This window comes from Nothobranchius furzeri, chromosome 11, assembly GCF_043380555.1.
Source record: "Nothobranchius furzeri strain GRZ-AD chromosome 11, NfurGRZ-RIMD1, whole genome shotgun sequence".
NCBI lineage: Eukaryota > Metazoa > Chordata > Actinopteri > Cyprinodontiformes > Nothobranchiidae > Nothobranchius > Nothobranchius furzeri.
Genome location: NC_091751.1, coordinates 66,060,013 through 66,078,056, shown reverse-complemented (window position 1 = coordinate 66,078,056; position 18,044 = coordinate 66,060,013). Strand labels below are relative to the sequence as shown.

General features: G+C 44.2%; 1 protein-coding gene across 1 annotated transcript in view; it reads right to left on the bottom strand.

Annotated features, from left to right (window-relative positions):
* Positions 1-18,044, bottom strand: part of cnpy1 (canopy FGF signaling regulator 1) — a 37,961-nt gene continuing 19,917 nt past the window's right edge. The window contains exons 4-6 of the mRNA XM_015957587.3: positions 10,049-10,261; positions 335-422; positions 1-160 (exon numbers count right to left, since the gene is read on the bottom strand). Of these exons, the coding sequence (XP_015813073.1) occupies positions 120-160; positions 335-422; positions 10,049-10,261 (342 nt within the window). The 3' untranslated portion in view covers positions 1-119. The remainder of the gene's footprint in view (positions 161-334; positions 423-10,048; positions 10,262-18,044) is intronic.

Sequence of the window (18,044 nt, the reverse complement as noted above, 5' to 3'; positions counted from 1 at the left end):
TGTTTTTCAAGATGCATTCTTTTTATTTGTTTAAAAAATTGTTTCTGCTCGACAAAAGTGCTTTTTCTCAGACGTGCTGAAGGTCTCTGCAACACGAGTCCCACTGAGGTCCTAAATCACTACAGCTCCTCATTGGTGTGGCGGCCATCTTTGCAATAATCTGAAATAACAAAGAGAAAGAAAAACATGAAGCTGGTGGGATTTCATCATCATGCAATCATCCTCTGTAGTTCAGCGTAGGTCATTAAACAACCAGCACCGCTCTGACAGGCCTGAACATGATGCACCTTTATGTGGTGGTAGGCGTGACAATATATGAATGAATGAAACCTACCGCTGCACAACACCTCATGCACATTTACTCCACCCCGGCTGAACAGAGGGATTATGTCCTCCTCCAGCTCCTCCACCAGTGTTTCACACTGACAAAGAAAAAGAGAAAAAAGATGAGTTGTTTTAGGGACAGAGGTACCGCAGTTTGCTTCCAGGGCGGCGGCCATGTTTCTACAGGATAAAAACTCTCCCCATGGCTGCAAACCATTGCCTTCAGTGTCTAAAGTTGATGCAAAAGCTGTTTGAAATGGGTGCCGTTAGAGGTGTGAATCCACTTGCCTCCTGATTCGATTACGATTATTGGGTCAACGATCCAATTCGATTCGATATCCCGATGTATCACGATTATTTCATATTGATTTGTTTTCATCGACAAATAAACAATGTCAGATAATTGCTTTTATTTATTTATTTATTAATCAAAAACGTAACTGACACAACCTGCCGTCTCTGAAAAGCTCTCCATTCACAACAGGTCAGGACAAAACATTTTAAACGTTTAAGAAGATTTAACAAAGTAAAACATCTGTTTCCTCGTTCAACACCACGCCTCAGGCTGAGAAAAACACGCTTTGCAAAAACTCACAAAATCTAAAAAAGTACGTAAAACTTACAGGACACATAATGTAATAATAAAATCCATAATGTGTTCATATATGAGTGTTTAATGTCTCTGAGCAGCTTTAGAGTCAAATATTTATGCTGCAGTTGAAGGGTGTCAGAAATAACACCAAATAAAATGTTTTACTTAGTTTATTTTATTTGAACCCAGTGGTTCATTTCTGACATGTTGGAGAATGAATCAAGTTCTGTTTGATGCAGAAAATAATAAAACATAAAACAATTCCTACACTTAAAATCATATTTAAAGGGACTTTACGGAGTTTTGAATTTCTATGCTCGCGATTGCCCCCTCAGGCCAAAAGCGTAACAGCAGCTTCAATAGTAGGCTCGTGCACGAGGCGCGCATGCTGTACGTGCACACTCCTTAACGACAGTCCCTTGTGTGTGTGGCCCAGAGGACAGGAGAACGTGCAGCTAATTAATTAAATAATTTGGTTCTGTACCTTTCTCTTCAGCACAGCCGACAAAGGTTTATGATGGGTCAGTCCTCCTGCATGCTCAGATCATTCCCTTCCCTTGCTTGAAAAATTGTTCCAAAATGAAAGTTGAACCCACATCTTTTTTATCTGTGAATTCAATGCCGTTCGGCGAGTCTCAAATAAAAAATTTGGGCATCTTACTGTAAAAAAATATACCATTAATGTAAAAAATAAACTCTACATGAACTATGTTCACATCCAGAATCGAACCTGGGTCTTCTGCACGAGAGTCCGACGTCTTGCTAGGTGAGCTAAAGCGCCAGTGACGTCTATTGTATCTGTAACTTTTATATCCTTGATGACAGCTGAAACAACGTTCAAAGAACGGTTCGGAGTGAAATTGGCTATTTTGTTGCTAATTAGCAGGAAATATCTAGAAGAAAGTTCTACAGAAAGTAGCTAAGGGTCCTCAGAAATGTAGCTAGCTTTGTCACTAGGCGTTAGGAACAGCGACAAAGTGGCACTGCCTCTCTCTCTGCTGCTAAAGCTACGGATAGCAAATGCTACGGGCGATGCCTGAGCGAGAACGCGCATGAAGCAGCCTGCTCGACCCGAGCATCTCTCTTTTTCTGTGATTTTACAGAAAAACAGGCAATCACAGTAAAAATGCCAGGGCTCATTCTACAGGACCAGGGCATTGCAGGAGAATGTATGAAGAAGACATTTATTATTTCTATACATGTTTTGGCTGTCAAACTTCCATAATGTCCCTTTAAGATGTGTGTTTTATTCTTTCTGATAATAACACCAGCAGAAGGCTGTGGGCTGGATTAGGATTAAATTACCCAGCTGATGGATCTCCTTCACTAACCAGCTAACTACAAACCTTTCCACTAACCTGTCCTGTGGGACCCTCACCATGTAACCCTCATGTCCATGCTGTCTCTGGAGGAGCAGATAGGAGACAAGACCTCCTGCAACCTAAAATGAACCAAAGCTTCCTTCCAGTTTCTCTTTAAGCTGAATTCAACATCAGTTTATCTTCATGAAACAAAAGAATAAAGTGGAACAAGAACTTCTGTCTTCCATTTCTCTCTCCTTTTAACTTCTCTGTGTCCCTAAATAAAAGAGACAATCACGCTGCAGCCGCCGTCAATGACCCCGCCCCCTCCCCAAGACCGGATTTCCCTACATTACAACAAGCAGTCTGACTGAGCGCTTCCAGGAGAAACAATAATTAAATTATGAAAATAATAACACGGGTTTGGAGCATCGGTTTGGAGGAGCGTCCTCCGATCCTCTCTCTTGTGTGAGCAGACAGTGTCTCTCCCTCTCTCAGTTGCTGTGCGAGCGAGCGGAGCGCGCCGCACGACAACCCGCTCAATTAACTTAATTCACGGCCCAAATCCAACAGAACGGTCGGGCTGATTCGGTTCCGGTTCGGTCTCAGGTTACAACTCTAGCGCTCAGCCCTGCAGTACCACATTAAGGCGGAACCACTTGGTAAATGTGGAGGACGCTCACTGACAGATTTGGATGCTGCGCTGGTGTCGCCGTTAAAAAAACAAAACTACATTCCACTATAATCGGTTATGGCGTACTCTTCTATGATGCAGAATCGTTTATGTTCGCATCCCGATGCATCGATTATTTGATTATTTTCCTCAGCTCTAGGTGCCGTTCATGAGCAGACGCCAGCTTTGTGGCTTTTCTCCAGAGCCCACCTAACAAACGTACAGTGCTGTGATTGGCCTGACACAAAAATGCCCTGGCCAATGGCAGAGCAGCTGAGGATGAAATGGAGCATGGCTAGCCGAACCTGCAGAGCAAAATCTTGTTCTGTTTGGTCTAGATTTCTAGGCTAAAATCTACCCATAATACATTTAAATACATCCCATTTCTAATCACCTGTTGCTTTAAGTAACATTTGTGGTACTTAATCACCTCGTGGTTGTTGGTGTACCAAGCTTAGCATCATGGCTCCTCCCTCTCTGGCTCTCATATGTTGTGTGTATCAGATGTTTATGTCTCTGCTTCCTTTACTGATAATAATTCATGTAATAAATGCAACCTTTGGTATCGAAGATCAGCTCTGTGCTGCTGAAACATCTTTTGATAGCCAGCCCGCTAAGCTAGTCTGGTGCTATCAGGAGCCAGAGCCCATAGCGGCCCTCCAGCAGACCCCAAGCAGCTGATGCTCAGCTCAGCTGGGCGACTGTTAGAAGGAAGTGTAAAACATCTGTAGTTCACCACTGTTTCCATGTTTCTCCTGGTTTTTGCTCCACCCAGTGACAACCTGCTAGGAAACCAACTCTGGTTATCGGCGATTCCATATTTCCAAACACGGCTTTCGAGACACCAGTGAAAGTAAAGGCTAAAGCTTGGTTTATGCTTGACACGTGTACGTTTTGCAAGGAAATGAGACTCGTGGATGGAACGTGCATTGGAACTTTCAGGGTTTATGGGTCCTTCCTACCCTCTGCGGCTCGTCTCCACTGTGAGCCAATATACTCCCAGACTGTAGGGGGCGGCATGGGGCTCTATGGCATGCATCGAACACTACACCATAGTAGAAGTATAAATCACTGTTTACAACATTTTTTCACAGTGTCCTCGTCTTTTCCGACGAATCATAAAGATGTCTGTACTTAAGAACCTCCGCCACGTTTTCCATGCAGTACTGTTCGCTTGGTTAGAAAACTTCCTAGGTGCATGGTGTGGAAACTTTGGGTCATGTGGAGGCCACGCAGAGGGTGTGGTTGCTGAAATGACGTAATTTGGCAGTGCGGACCTCGCCGACACGTCAAGCATAAACCAAGCTTTAGGCCAGTCATTTATACAGTCAGGCTGTTATTCTTGTGGTGTTAATATGACACTTATTTCCGTCAATGGGAGGTCGTTAATATTAATGCTTTTTCAGGGTGTTTTTCAGTTTCTCTAGTCTCCACAACATCTGAACAGTGATGACATTTTTAACCACATGTTTCACCTCTGGTCACCTAGGTCAGTGGTTCCCAACCTGGGGTAAATGGTAAATGTAAATGGTAAATGGCCTGTATTTGATATAGCGCCTTCTAGAGTCCTAGAACCCCCCAAGGCGCTTTACAACACAATCAGTCATTCACCCATTCACACACACTTTCACACACTGGTGGGGATGAGCTACAATGTAGCCACAGCTGCCCTGGGGCGCACTGACAGAGGCGACCCACAATTTTGTCTGTGTTGAGGTTGTGAGGTTGCCAAGTTTCTATTAGGAAAAAATACATTAATGAAATCCCAATATCACACCCAAAAGTAGAACCAAAATTTCTGCATGGCTGTATAACTAATATTTAATTCAAGTTTATTTATATAGCGCCAAATAATGACAAGAGTCGTCTCAAAGCACTTCCCATAATAAACATTCCAATTCAGGTCAGTTCATTAAGCCAATCAGTAAAATGTTTCCTATATAAGGAACCCAGCAAATTGCATCAAGTCACTGACTAGTGTCAGTGACCTTACAGCAATCCTCATACTAAGCAAGCATTTAGCGACAGTGGAGAGGAAAACTCCCTTTTAACAGGAAGAAACCTCCAGAGGATCCTGGCTCAGTATAAGCAGCCATCCTCCACGACTCACTGGGGATGGAGAAGACAGAGCACGCGCACGCGCACGCGCACGCACACACACACACACACACACACACACACACACACACACACACACACACACACACACTCACACACTCATAACTCACTGGGGATCGAGAAGACAGAGCAGACACACACACACACCAACACCAACCCAAGCCCCCATAATTTGGGACAGAAATTGAAGCCAATGCGAAAGTGACAAAAATTGCAGTTCCACCCTCATCCACTAGGGGCTGGTGTCAGAAGTGAGTAAATCCTCATTGACTCCCATGTTAAAAATACCAATTTCACAGCAGAAATAAACATGTTTAGAGCCTGGTAACAGAACATGTTTTATGTTTAATAGATCTAGTTTACACTCATGACAACTCTGAGGAGGGTGATTTTTTTGTCACTCTTCTGTTTAAGTGTAATAAATGCCTAAAATTCTGAATAATTAATGAGCATCAGACCCAGTGACCACAGAGCTAGCTCCTGGGAAAGGCCTCAGTCTGAGCCTCGGCCTCGCCTGAAAACTGTTCGGTCATTTTCAGTCTCTCAACTTAGACCATTAGGTGTAGCGTTTGTGCGTTCTTTTTGGATATTATTGGTGCAATTGTTGGACAAAATGACTTGCTGTGGTATTAATTGCACTAACAGAGCGTCCAAGGAGTCTCCAATTAATTAGTAAGTAAATTTTTATTTATGTATTTATGTCGATGATTTTAGGTCACTGCCGCTCTTGCACTAGCTGAGCTTAGATTTTAACATGTACTGTTTAACCATGAAATTTAAATGTAATAGGGTAAAACCCAGTGCATTTAACATAACGCTGCATTTTTGAAAATGGGTTGAAATATAACATTTTGGTGGAGCTGGGTTCCGACTATCGGTATGGTCCACTCAGCAGCAGCTCGGCGCATCTCTGATCGCCGCGGCGCCAGTTTGCTGCACGGCTGCCGGCTTGTGGAGATTTCGGGAAACATCTGTGTTCCACCCGGTTCTCCCCAGCGGTCAGCCCGGCGTATCTCTGACTCAGAAGCTCTGGTGTTGTGCACAGTTAACTCCAGTTGTAGCTAGGCAACTACCTCCGTTAGCTTAGCTCTCACCTCCGCGTTAGCTTTAGGTTAGCTTGTAGCTACATCGCTTCAGTTCAACGGGTGTCGTCATTTGATCCCCAGCCTTACAGCCCCACCCTCAGCTCCACCACTTTTCCGTTTTTTGGAACTGTCTGGGCTTGACGGAGCCTGTGACGGTGGTGGGAACCTCCCATTTTGGCACAGAAACTTATAATTGCAGTCTATGGACACAAATTGTCCAGTATATATATCGATGCACCAACCCACCCACACACAAACACAACCACACAAAAACACACCCACACCCACCAGATATACGAAGTAGTGTCTCTATGGTTACATTGTGATTTCTTAATAAATATTCTATTTGGTGTGAGATCAACTTTATTGTATTTATCCTAGTGAATCTATAATTAAACGGGTAAACTAGTAGTAGCACATTCAATGTCAGAGAAAGTAAAAAGTTATTATCAGGAGAGGGAGAATGTTTAAGTGGTTAGCAGCAGTGTGCTAGATGATGGCCCCCTCCATGAGGCCACCACAGCTCAGCAGAACATCATTGTAGCTTCTTCTGGGGAGAAAAACACTTAGCGAAAATAAAGTTAACAGCTGAAATTGCAGAAAATAATACAGTTAAAGAGCAGACTGTAGAAGAAAGTAATCAAGTCTGGAAAGTGGTCAGTGTATCCTCCAGCAGTCTAAGCCTATAGCAGCATAACTACAGAGATAACTATGGATAAGCTAGCCTTTTAGATGGAGGCATGTTGGAGGCAGGGCAAGGGAGAGCCGTCTTTACAGACTGTACACTCCACCTCCCTCTACTCCCCCACTTGTCCAGATCTAGGCTAAAATCAGATTTTAACCATAGGCTCTATCAAATAAAACTGTTTTGAGCCTAGTCTTAAAAGTAGACCAGGTGTCTGCCTCATGGACTAAAGCTGGGAGCTGGTTCCACAGGAGACGAGCCTGACAGCTAAAAGATCTGCCGTCATAGGCAGTGAACGTTTGGATTTAAAATGACAACTTCAGTTGTCAATGGCAGTGAATGAGTTAAATAATTTGGTTGGGATTGGATCTAAAATGCAAGTTGAAGGTTTAGATGAAGCTAATATTTTTGATAACTCTGAAAGCTCAACTGGATCAAAACGGTTCAAACACAGATGAGGTTCTACAGTTACCTCTGATGCTGCCTCTCACTTACTTAGGAAGAAGAAATCCCATTAGAGAGGATGCTAATGATTTTGTTTCTAATAGAATTAATTTTACTACTGAAAACTCCCATAAAGTTGTTGCTGCTGAGGGCTAAGGGAATATATGGTTCAAAGCTATGATTCTGTGGAAGTTTGGCAAGGGCACTGAAAAGAAATTTAGGATTATTCTTATTTTCCTCAATTAACAATGAAAAATAAGCAGTTCTAGCTCGTCAAAGCTTATTTTTATAAAGCAAAAGAGAGTATTTTTCCAGGATAAGTAGGATTCCTCCTGGTGTGTAGGACTCCTGGTGTGTAGAGCCCATATTATGTGGGTACATGAGCAGGAGTTTGGGTTGGAGGTCCTTGGCTGGTCTTGGACACAAGCAAGGTGGTTCTCAAGTAAAAAAGGTTGGGAACCATAGATCTTGGAGATGTCCTAAAAACTATGTGGGCTTCGTAGATAACTGGCAAATGTTTTGGAGAAAACCTAGCTTAATTCAGAGTAACGACATCCATCCCACTTTGGATGGTGCTGCTCTGGTTAGTCTAGAAATCAAGGCCGACAGTAGCAGAAGCAAAAGGATTTTGCTCTGAAGTTCGGTCAAGACACTCCATGGGAACCTCATCAGGCCTGAACAGTCTTGTGCCATGCCAATCACATGTATATGTGTACGTCTCCTATATACAGTACTCAGTATAAATGAGTACACCCCACTACATTTGTCAGAAAACCTTTAGTTTCCTTTCAGAATCAACATTTTCTTTGAGATGCCATACTACAAAATACTCCCACAAATGTGAGCCGTTTATTACAAACAAGATTTGTTCATTTTAGGGTTAAAACAGCGAAACAATAAAATCTATAAAAAACGTGTAGGGAAACGCATTTCTTTATCGATTCGTTGTTGGTGTGCGCTGCTTATCTGTACGTGGCAGCAGAGCAGACTAAGGCAGATCAGAACGAGAGAGACATATGTCACACATGCAAAAAAACTCTGTGTACTTGCTTAGTATGAGGATTGCTGTAAAGTCACTGACACCAGTCAGTGACTTTACAGCAATTTGCTGGGTTCCTTATATAGGAAACTTTTTTCTGATTGGCTTAATGAACTGACCTGTATTGGAATGTTTGTGAAGTGTCTTGAGACGACTCTTGTCGTGATTTGGTGCTATATAAATAAACTTAAAAATATTCAATTGAAGTTTTTCATTTTTTCAAGTTACTTTTTTCCCCAGAAATTTATTGAACAGGGTAAGTTGCTTGTTATTGTGTAAGGATGATGCTTTTTACTGATGCACAATGTGCTAATTTAGTGCTGTGGAGGAAAACAGAGAGACCAGCAAAGACACAAAGTTTGGGATCAAAAGTGCAACTACGAGCAGATTAGCTATTGGTAGCTGGTAGCAGGCTGACAATCAAGTGGGGTTCCAATAAAAGATGATGGTCGTGAAGCTAAGAATATCTAAACTCTACAAGTGGAAGAAAAGACCCCATCTTCCTGTTTATTCTTAGCTGTAGCATGTAATTCACAAATGCATCCATCGTCGTCGTCTTCCTCCGGTTATCCGGGTCCGGGTCGCAGGGGCAGCATCCCAACTAGGGAGCTCCAGACCATCCTCTCCCGGGCCACCTCCACCAGCTCCTCCGGCAGGACCCCAAGGCGTTCCCGGACCAGATTGGAGATGTAACCTCTCCAACGTGTCCTGGGTCGACCCGGGGGCCTCCTGCCGGCAGGACATGCCCGAAACACCTCCCCAGGGAGGCGTCCAGGAGGCATCCTGACCAGATGCCCAAACCACCTCAACTGACTCCTTTCGATCCGGAGGAGCAGCGGTTCTACTCTGAGTCCCTCCCGAATGTCCGAGCACCTCACCCTGTCTCTAAGGCTGAGCCCGGCCACCCTAAGGAGGAAACTCGTTTCGGCCGCTTGTATCCGCGATCTCGTTCTTTCTAGCTGTAGAAATTAAATGTTATTAGCGTTTCCAGTATTTTTACTGATCATAGTTTAATTATGGATGTTGTGATAGCATGTTGTTTTGTACGCTATTGAACTGTTTTCTAATCATGTTCTGTTGTTAAAGTAAAGGAAGGAGAAAAAACGTTCCCCTGGCAGTTTTTAAGTTTTCCAGTTTAATCAGATTAATCGAGTCGAGACCCCGTCTGATTAATTGATGATCCAAATAATCGTTTGTTCCAGCCGTAGTTAATGTGCACATTTTCCTAACACACTGTTCATGAATCATCTCTTAAGGTCACGGATTGTCTTTAACACATATCCCAAGTAAGTTGTATCATAAAAAGTTGATCTAAAATGATGAACAACACCTTTTGAATTGAAGGCAGTTTTATGTGTTTTGTTTGAATTACTGACTGGGCCAACATCAGCTACACTGTTAGGTTTAAAGGTGAGGTCTGGTTCACAAAAGCACTTGTCCGAAGGAACACAGTTAGCAATAAAAACCTTTCATACAGCTTAAAATGAATGGAATAGTCCTCTCTGGTCTGGACCTTTAAAAAGCAGCTGGAGACCCCTTTATTTACTAAATCTTTTATGTTTATCTTCTTCTTTTTTTTAACTCAAATGTATAATCCTCTTTCATTTTGTTTTATGACATTAATAATCATTTTATAATTTCATGATTTAGTTTTATTTATCTGATTTTAATTTATTTTATTTAATATTTGCTGTTTTGTGTTCTTTTCAGTAATGTACTTACTCTCTTAATTCAAGCTGCTACAATCCTACTGTTTTATAATTCAGTAAGGCGGTTTTTTTACTCACTGCAAATTTCAGGGAGTTGGATGCCTCAGGTCCATCAAACTGAAAGTTTTTCAAGTCTGGGAAGTTGCTTGAATCCCCGCTGTCCCTGGGAGCAAACCTCTTGTAGCGCTTGTTCTGGGTGTCTGGGTCCTGGTAGAGGGCGTAGTCACTCATGCTGCTGCACACCTCATCCAGAAGCTCACTGAGGTGAGTTTCTGAGCGAGCAAATGGGACCTGGTCACACACAGCCAAAGAAAAAAAAGGTAAATGACCTGTATTTGATATTGCGCCTTCTCGAGTCCTGGGACCCCCCAGGGTGCTTTACAACACAATCAGTCATTCAAAACAATAAACAAAAACAAAAAGCCCATTTAACATATCCTAATCATTCATGTTATTATTATCCTAATGACTCATATCATTGAATCATTGGTTACAAGAGCAACCCACATTGTTCCGTTCCACCTCTAGTGCCATCATAGATTCTCAGTGGCGCCTGAGTAGCTCAAAATGTTGGAAAAACTCAAATATAGAGGAAAAGAAAGGAATAAACCCAAACAACAAAAGGTGTAGTGTTATGGTGAAGGGAAAAGCAGGAATGCTGCCAGCTGCCAGTCATCCTTAGAGTCTGACCCAAAGTCAACTGTGCAACACCACAGGGCTCTGGGAGGGTCAGGAAGGTGACCTCTTGTTTCCGCTGTGTTTTCTGAGTCTGAGCTAACAAATGTTACCCTGCAACTCTGACTTTTAACCTGCATGAATACCCCCACCACCACCACCACCACCCTCTTCACTATAGCCCTCTTCCTGTCCCCATCACCTCCCTTCTCCCTTGGGACAAAGCAGCTTGGCAGTGGTGTTTAGACGAGTCAAGAACAGTGCAGTGGCCCAGTCTCACCATCCCTGGAAGTATATGTGGTGACAGGGGTGAGGGGGCACAGACGGGGCCTTTACATTTCCAACTGGGTTTAAATGAGAAATTAAATAAGGGTGGGGTTACTCTCCTAAAAAGGATGGGGTCATTTCTGGAGCTGGTGTGAGCAGGGCTGCGGCTCAGTGTTAGTCAAGTGCAAAGCAAACAGCTCCGGTGCTGCTTCTGCCCATTCATCTCCTCCATCCTCTGCTGATCAAAAGAGGAAATCCCTCTTGTCTTCTTTGATCCAAATGTGACAGGGTGGAGCTTGGGTGTGGGGGTTGTAGAAGGGAGAGGGTGGACTAAGGTGAATCTCTGGATCTTTAACAGTGACGATAAACTATTCTGACTTTTTATTTTTCCTGCCAAGTTCCCCTCAGCACTAAGTTAACCGATGCACACACATGGGTTCTGCTGGCCAGAGACCACATGGATCAACATGCAGGGAAAACTTAGTCATTTAGGGAATTGTAATCCAAGAAAGTTCAAAAGAACAAGTACAAGTAGGAACTGAAAAGTATGAAGTTGTTGGTATTAATTAGGGTTGAAAAAGTTCAAATATTATTTTAACTAATCACAAAACCCTTAAATGTGTTTGTTCATAAAAGCATTAAACACATGAAAAAGATAATAAGGTATTAGGGCCGCACAAACAATTGCTTGGATTATCAATGAATCAGATAGGGCCTCGCCTCGATTAATCGATTAATCAGATTAAACAGGAATATTTAAATCAAATCAAACTTTATTTAAAAAGTGCTTTTCATATAAAAAATGCAACTCGAAGTGCCTTACAGATTAAAAAGACCCCAAATATCCCACAAATGTCATTAACTAAAATACTCGATTAAAAAGTGCTAGGAAAACATTTTTTCTTTCCGTCTGCGCATTGACTGTTAAATAAAGGTTGTGAAACATGAAAAAAACGTTGAACATAACAAATTGATGACAAAATGTGTTGCATTTTGTCATCAATTTTTAACTATTTTATCGATTCATTGTTGCAGCCATATAAGGTATACTTCAAATATGCAATTTTTCAACAATTAAGTCACGTGATTGATTGTTTTATTGATTGACAGCCCTAGTTTCAATCAAACTTTGCCAATGATGACTTTGGCAGCTTGGGTGCCTTTACACCACCAATGATAAAATTACTTTTGCAAAAGTGATTTTTGATCTCAAGGAGTACTTCCTTGTTAAAGGTTACAATAGCAAACAGATGCACCCTACAGGCGCTAGCTTTTAAACACAAACACAGTCAGAACTCTCAGCCCTCAGCCACGTCCGCTGGATACCAGAACCTGCACTGCCAGAGTAAAAGACATAGCGTGAAACACCAGTCATCATTTCCTAGACGAAAACATTTTTTGTTGTCACTGACTTCAAATGGTGTTTTTCTTTTTGGGACTCTGGTACTTTGTCCTAAAGTTGAAGTGGTATCAGCCGGCTGTTTCTCCCTCTCTGATATTATTGAGCGAAGAACCTCTCACACCAGTGGTGTTCTGTTGATGGTTGACAATTTCTTTTGGTGGTTCAGTGAGACAGAAAACTGGATTCAGACCTGAACGTGTTTTTAGACAAATGTGAAAAAACCACTTGATCAATGTTTTTCATTTTTCCCCATCCATCCATTATCGGCAGCTTATCCAGGGTTGGGTCGCTGGGGCACTAGCCTAAGCCGAGAGGCCCAGACTTCCCTCTGCCCAGCTACTTAGGCCAGCTCCTTCAGGGGAATCCCAAGGCATTCCCTGGCCAGCCAAGAGACATGTCCTAGGTCTTCCCTTGAGTCTCCTCCCAGTTGGACGTGCCCAGAAAACCTCACCAGGGAGGCGTCCAGGAGGCAGCCTGAGCAAATAGCCGAGCCATCTTAACTGGCTCCTCTTAAAATGGAGGGGCAGCGGGTCTACTCTGAGCCCCTCCTGGATGATGATCTTATCACCCTACCTCTAAAGGAGAGCCTAGCCACCTTGTTGAGAAAACTCATTTTGGCCGCTTGTATCCACAATCCCGTTCTTTTGGTCACTACCCAAAGCTTGTGACATAGGTGAAGGTAGGAACGTAGGTTGACTGGTAAATCGAGAGGTTTGCCGTCTGGCTCAGCTCTCTCTTCACCACAACTGATTGGTACAGCGCCCCCATTACTGCAAACGGAGCACCAAGTCACCTATCAATCTTAAGCTCCATTTTTCCCTCACTCATGAACAAGACTCAGAGATACTTAAAACTCCTCCACTTGAGGCAGGACCTCATCCCTGACCTGCAAAAGGCATTCTACCCTTTTCTGACTCAAGACCATGGTCTCTGGCAAAAGCTGAAGATCACTGTCTGATGAAGCCAACAGAACCACACTTGCAAAAAGCAGAGACCTGATCCTTAGGCCATCAAAATGGCCACCAAACGGGAACCACCACTCCAGTCTGCCAAACCAGTGGAACTGCCCCTGATGTCCATGCGATACTGCAGAGCAGCGTCAACCAACAAAGCCCAAAAAAAATCCAGAGCCTTAAGGAACTCCAAGTGGATCTCAACCATCCCTGTGGCCTTGTCACCAAGGAGTTTTTTGCCCACCTTAGTGACCTCAGCCCCAGAGATTTGAGAGTTCATGGTCTCACCAATCTCCTCCCACGTCAGGGGTTTTGCCAGAGTTTTTCGTCTTCGTCTTCGTCTTCCTCCGCTTATCCGGGTCCGGGTCGCGGGGGCAGCATCCCAATTAGGGAGCTCCAGGCCGTCCTCTCCCCGGCCTTGTCCACCAGCTCCTCCGGCAGGACCCCAAGGCGTTCCCGGACCAGATTGGAGATGTAACCTCTCCAACGTGTCCTGGGTCGACCCGGGGGCCTTCTGCCGGCAGGACATGCCCGAAACACCTCCCCGGGGAGGCGTCCAGGAGGCATCCTGACCAGATGCCCAAACCAGAGTTTTTTTTTTTTAAATCTCCACAAAAGGTTTATGGCTATATTATGTCAGAACGTTGTTAAGAAGCATGAAAAAATGTGTTAAGCTAGCTTGGTTTACATATTTACCATTGTAGCTCGAACTAGAAAACCTGATGTGACAACAGATTTTTGGAACATTTCTGTGTTTTGATGAAGAGACATCATCAAGTTGATTGTAAACATTAAAAGAGACTTTAGAATGCAGTTAATCAGTAATCCAAAACTGACCACTGAGCCTCTACAAAGCATGTAATGATGCCTTGTTCAAAAGTGAGGGAAAATTGGAGTGAAATCGGCAGGTGGATTTGTGCCGAGTCTGCAGTGATGCGTTCATTGTACTGGTCTGTCATGGTGAAGAGAGAGCTGAGCCAGAAGGTGAAGCTCTCGATTTACCGGTCGATCTACGTTCCAACCCTCACTTATAGTCACAAGCTTTGGGTAGTGAAAAGAGTTTTCTTCGCAGGGTGGCTGGGCTCACTTAAAGACAGGGTGAGACGCTCATCATCCGGGAGGGGCCTGGAGCACACCCACGGTTCCTCCCCATCGAGGAGCTAGCTGAGGTTGCTTGGGCATCTAGTTTGGATGCCTCCCGAACGCCTCCCTGGTAAGGTTTTCTGGGTACGTCCAACCGGGAGAAGACCTAAATGAAAACCTGCTGGCCAGGGAACACCTTAGGATTCGCTCAGAGGAGCTAGCCCAAGTGGCTGGGGAGAGGGAAGTCTGGTCCTCCCTGCTTAGGCTACTGCCCCGGCAACCCGACTTTGGACAAGCAGCTGAAAATGGACGGATGAGCATCAGCATTGATAAAATTAAATGTCCTTTTTTATTCTAAAATTCTACTAGTGAGGTGATCGCTCATTCTCAATGGCATCTCCAAATCTGTGGAACAAACTACTACTTACCCTGTGCATGACTACTGACATTACATTTGTAGGGCAGCAGTGGCACAGGAGGTAGAGTGGGTTGTCCAGTAATCAGATGGTTGCAAGATCAATCCTGGTTCCAAGCAGAGAATTTTGCTGTTTTGCCCCTCGAGGGACTGGTGGTGCAAGACTTTGGCAATCTCCCCTCTGCCAGTGTGCTCTTGGGCAGCTATGGCCACAAAGTGGCTCATCCCCATCAGTGTGTGTATGTGTGTGGAATTGGATGACTAACACACTGTAGTGTAAAGCGCTTTGGAGTCCTCTGACTCTGAAAAGAGCTGTACAAGAAGAAGAAGAAGACGAAGAAGAAAAAAATTTCATTTCTATATCTCCTCTCAAGATAAAAATCACGAGGCGCTTCACAAAAACAAAAAATGTAAAAATATAAAAAAGAATTTAGAAAAAGTTTAAAAATATATTAAAATGAGCAAAAATAAGCAATTGTGATTAAAAAATGTTAAGAAAGAGAGAGAGTGAACAGGAAAGAGGGAAATCAGTGGATCCTGAGGAAGGTGGAATAGGTGGGGAGAGCAGAATAAAGAGAGAGTGGTGAAGAAGGTCATACAAAAGCCAGCTTGAACAAGTGAGTCTTCAGCTGCTTTTTAAAGGAGACCACTGAGTCCACTGATCTCAGGCTCAGGGGGAGAGTTCCAGAGTCTGGGGGCCACAGCAGCAAATGATCTGTCACCTTTGGTCTTTAGCCTGGTGCTGCACAACCAGTAGGCTTTGATCACTGGACCTCAGGGACCTGCTGGGGGTGTAGGGACTAAGAAGATCACCAATGTAAGATGGTGCTTGTCCATGTACGGCCCTATAGACCAGAACCAGGATCTTGAAATGAATCCTGAAGTTGACTGGCAGCCAGTGAAGCTGGAGGAGAAGCGGGGTGATGTGGGTGTGTTTGGAGGACTTGGTCAGAAGCCGAGCACAGGCATTCTGAACCACCTGTAGACGGTTCAGGGAGGTTCTGCTCAGACACGTGAAAAGAGAGTTACAGTAGTCTAAGCGTGAGGAGATGAAGGTGTGGAGAACTGTCTCAAGTTCAGAGCGGGACAGAATGGGACTCAGCTTAGCAACGTTCCTGAGATGGAAGAAGGAAGAGCGAACAAGAGAACTGACATGAGAATCCAGGGTGAGAGCTGGGTCAAAGGTCACGCCAAGATTCCTGACAGAAGGTTTGGTGTGAGAAGCAAGCTGACCAAGAGAGTCTCTGACTTTGGGAACCAGCTTGTCTGGGGCACAGATGAGGATCTCGCTCTTATCTTCATTCAGCTGAAGAAAGCTCCCACCATCCAGGTTTTGATAGAGTCTAAGCAGGTGTGTAACAGCTGCAGCTTAGACATCTCATGGGGCTTAAAGGAGATGTACAGTTGGATGTCATCTGCATAAAGATGGTAGGAGATTCCTTTGAAGGAGCTCAGGATGTGCTGAAGAGGAAGCAGATAGAGGAGGAAGAGCAGAGGCCCCAGCACAGAACCTTGTGGGACACCATGGGTAAGGGAGGTGGTGGAGGACATAAACTTGGAGACGGCCACAGAAAAGGAGCGCTCAGAAAGATAAGAGGAGAACCACTCCAGAGCAGATCCTGATAGGTCTACCCAGTCTCTCAGCCTCTCCAGTAGCAGGTGATGGTCAACAGTGTCAAAGGCTGCAGTCAGGTCCAGCAGGACCAGAACAGAACAGTCCCCTGCATCACTGTGAGTCAGAAGGTCATTAGAGACCCTAAGAAGAGCTGTTTCAGTAGAATGAGCTCTACAAAAACCTGTCTGGAAGCCATCATAGATGTTATGTTCATCAAGAGCAGCTGTGAGTTGTTTAGCCACAACCTTTTACAAAATCTTGGAGATGAACAGAAGTTTAGAGATAAGTCTGAAGCTGCTATGAAGAGAGGGGTCAAGACTCGGTTTTTAAAGAAGCGGGTGGATTACAGCGTTCTTAAAGTAAGCAGGGACCTGACCAGAAACCAGAGAAGCATTAATTATAGAGAGCACACTGGGACCGATGGACTGAAAAGCACTTTTAAACAAAGATGAGGGTAAGATGTGGAGGGGGCATGCAGAGGTCTTCATAGAGTTAACTAGTTTGGTTAACTCAGGCAAAGAAACAGGAGCAAAGCTATCTAGGATGATGGGCCTGGTTGGAGTCGGGAGGGGCAGTGATAAGGCTGAAGGAGAGATGCTAGATCTAACCTTATTGACTTTGTCCACAAAGAAAGACAGAAAGTTCTCACAGTCTGTAACAGAGTGGATGGAGGCTGTAGGAGAGGCAGGAGGGACGATGCTGCTGATGGTGTTAAACAGCACCTCGGGGCTCCCTTTGCTCTGGGACACCGGGTTGGAGAAATAGGAAACTCTCGCGTCTCTGACTGCAGAGTTAAAAGATGTCAGAAGATCCTTTAGGGGCAGCAGATGGACGTGGAGATGGGTTTTCTTCCACAAATGCTCCATTTTTCTGCACAGGCGCTTCAGACTGTGAAGGCAGTTATTAAATCAGGGAGTAGGGTTCACTGCAGGAACTGATCTGGTTCTGACAGGACAGATGTCCAGAATGGAGAGGCAGGGCTCGTTAAACTGAGAGGTTAAGGAATCTGGGTCGTTATCAGAAGAACAGGGTGGATCAAAAGCAGCGGAAACATTGCTAGCTGTGCTCTCATTAAGAAAACGAGAACTAACCATACGGCAAGCAGGAGGTGGGGACGCAGAAACGGACAAGTTAAAGAAAATGCAATGGTGATCTCAAATATAAACGTCCTCAGGATAAACACTGTCAGCATTTAGACTCAGGGTAAAACAAGGTCCAGAGTGTGCCCCCTGGTGTGTGTGCGGCCAGAAACATGCTGGGTACAGCTGAAGGAGTCCATAAGGCTGGAGAAATTCATGGCAAAGTCATCGGAGAAATCATCAACGTGGATGTTAAAGTCACCAAAAATCACCAGTCTGGACAGCTTCACAGTGGAGGATAGAAAGTCACTAAACTCCTGAAGGAAAGAACTGTTTGGACCAGGTGGACGATAGACCACAGCACAGGAGAACGGGTCCTTATGCCCGACTTTAATCAGCTGCAGTTCAAAGGAAGCAAAGTGACCAGAGGTTGTAGAGCTACATGGAAGATGGTCTCTGAAAACAGCAGCTAGGCCTCCACCACGACCAGAACCCCGGGGCTGGCTAAGAAATTAATAACCACTCGGGCAGAGTTCAATCAGACCAGAATAATCAGATGTTTGCTACCAAACTTCAATCAGAAAC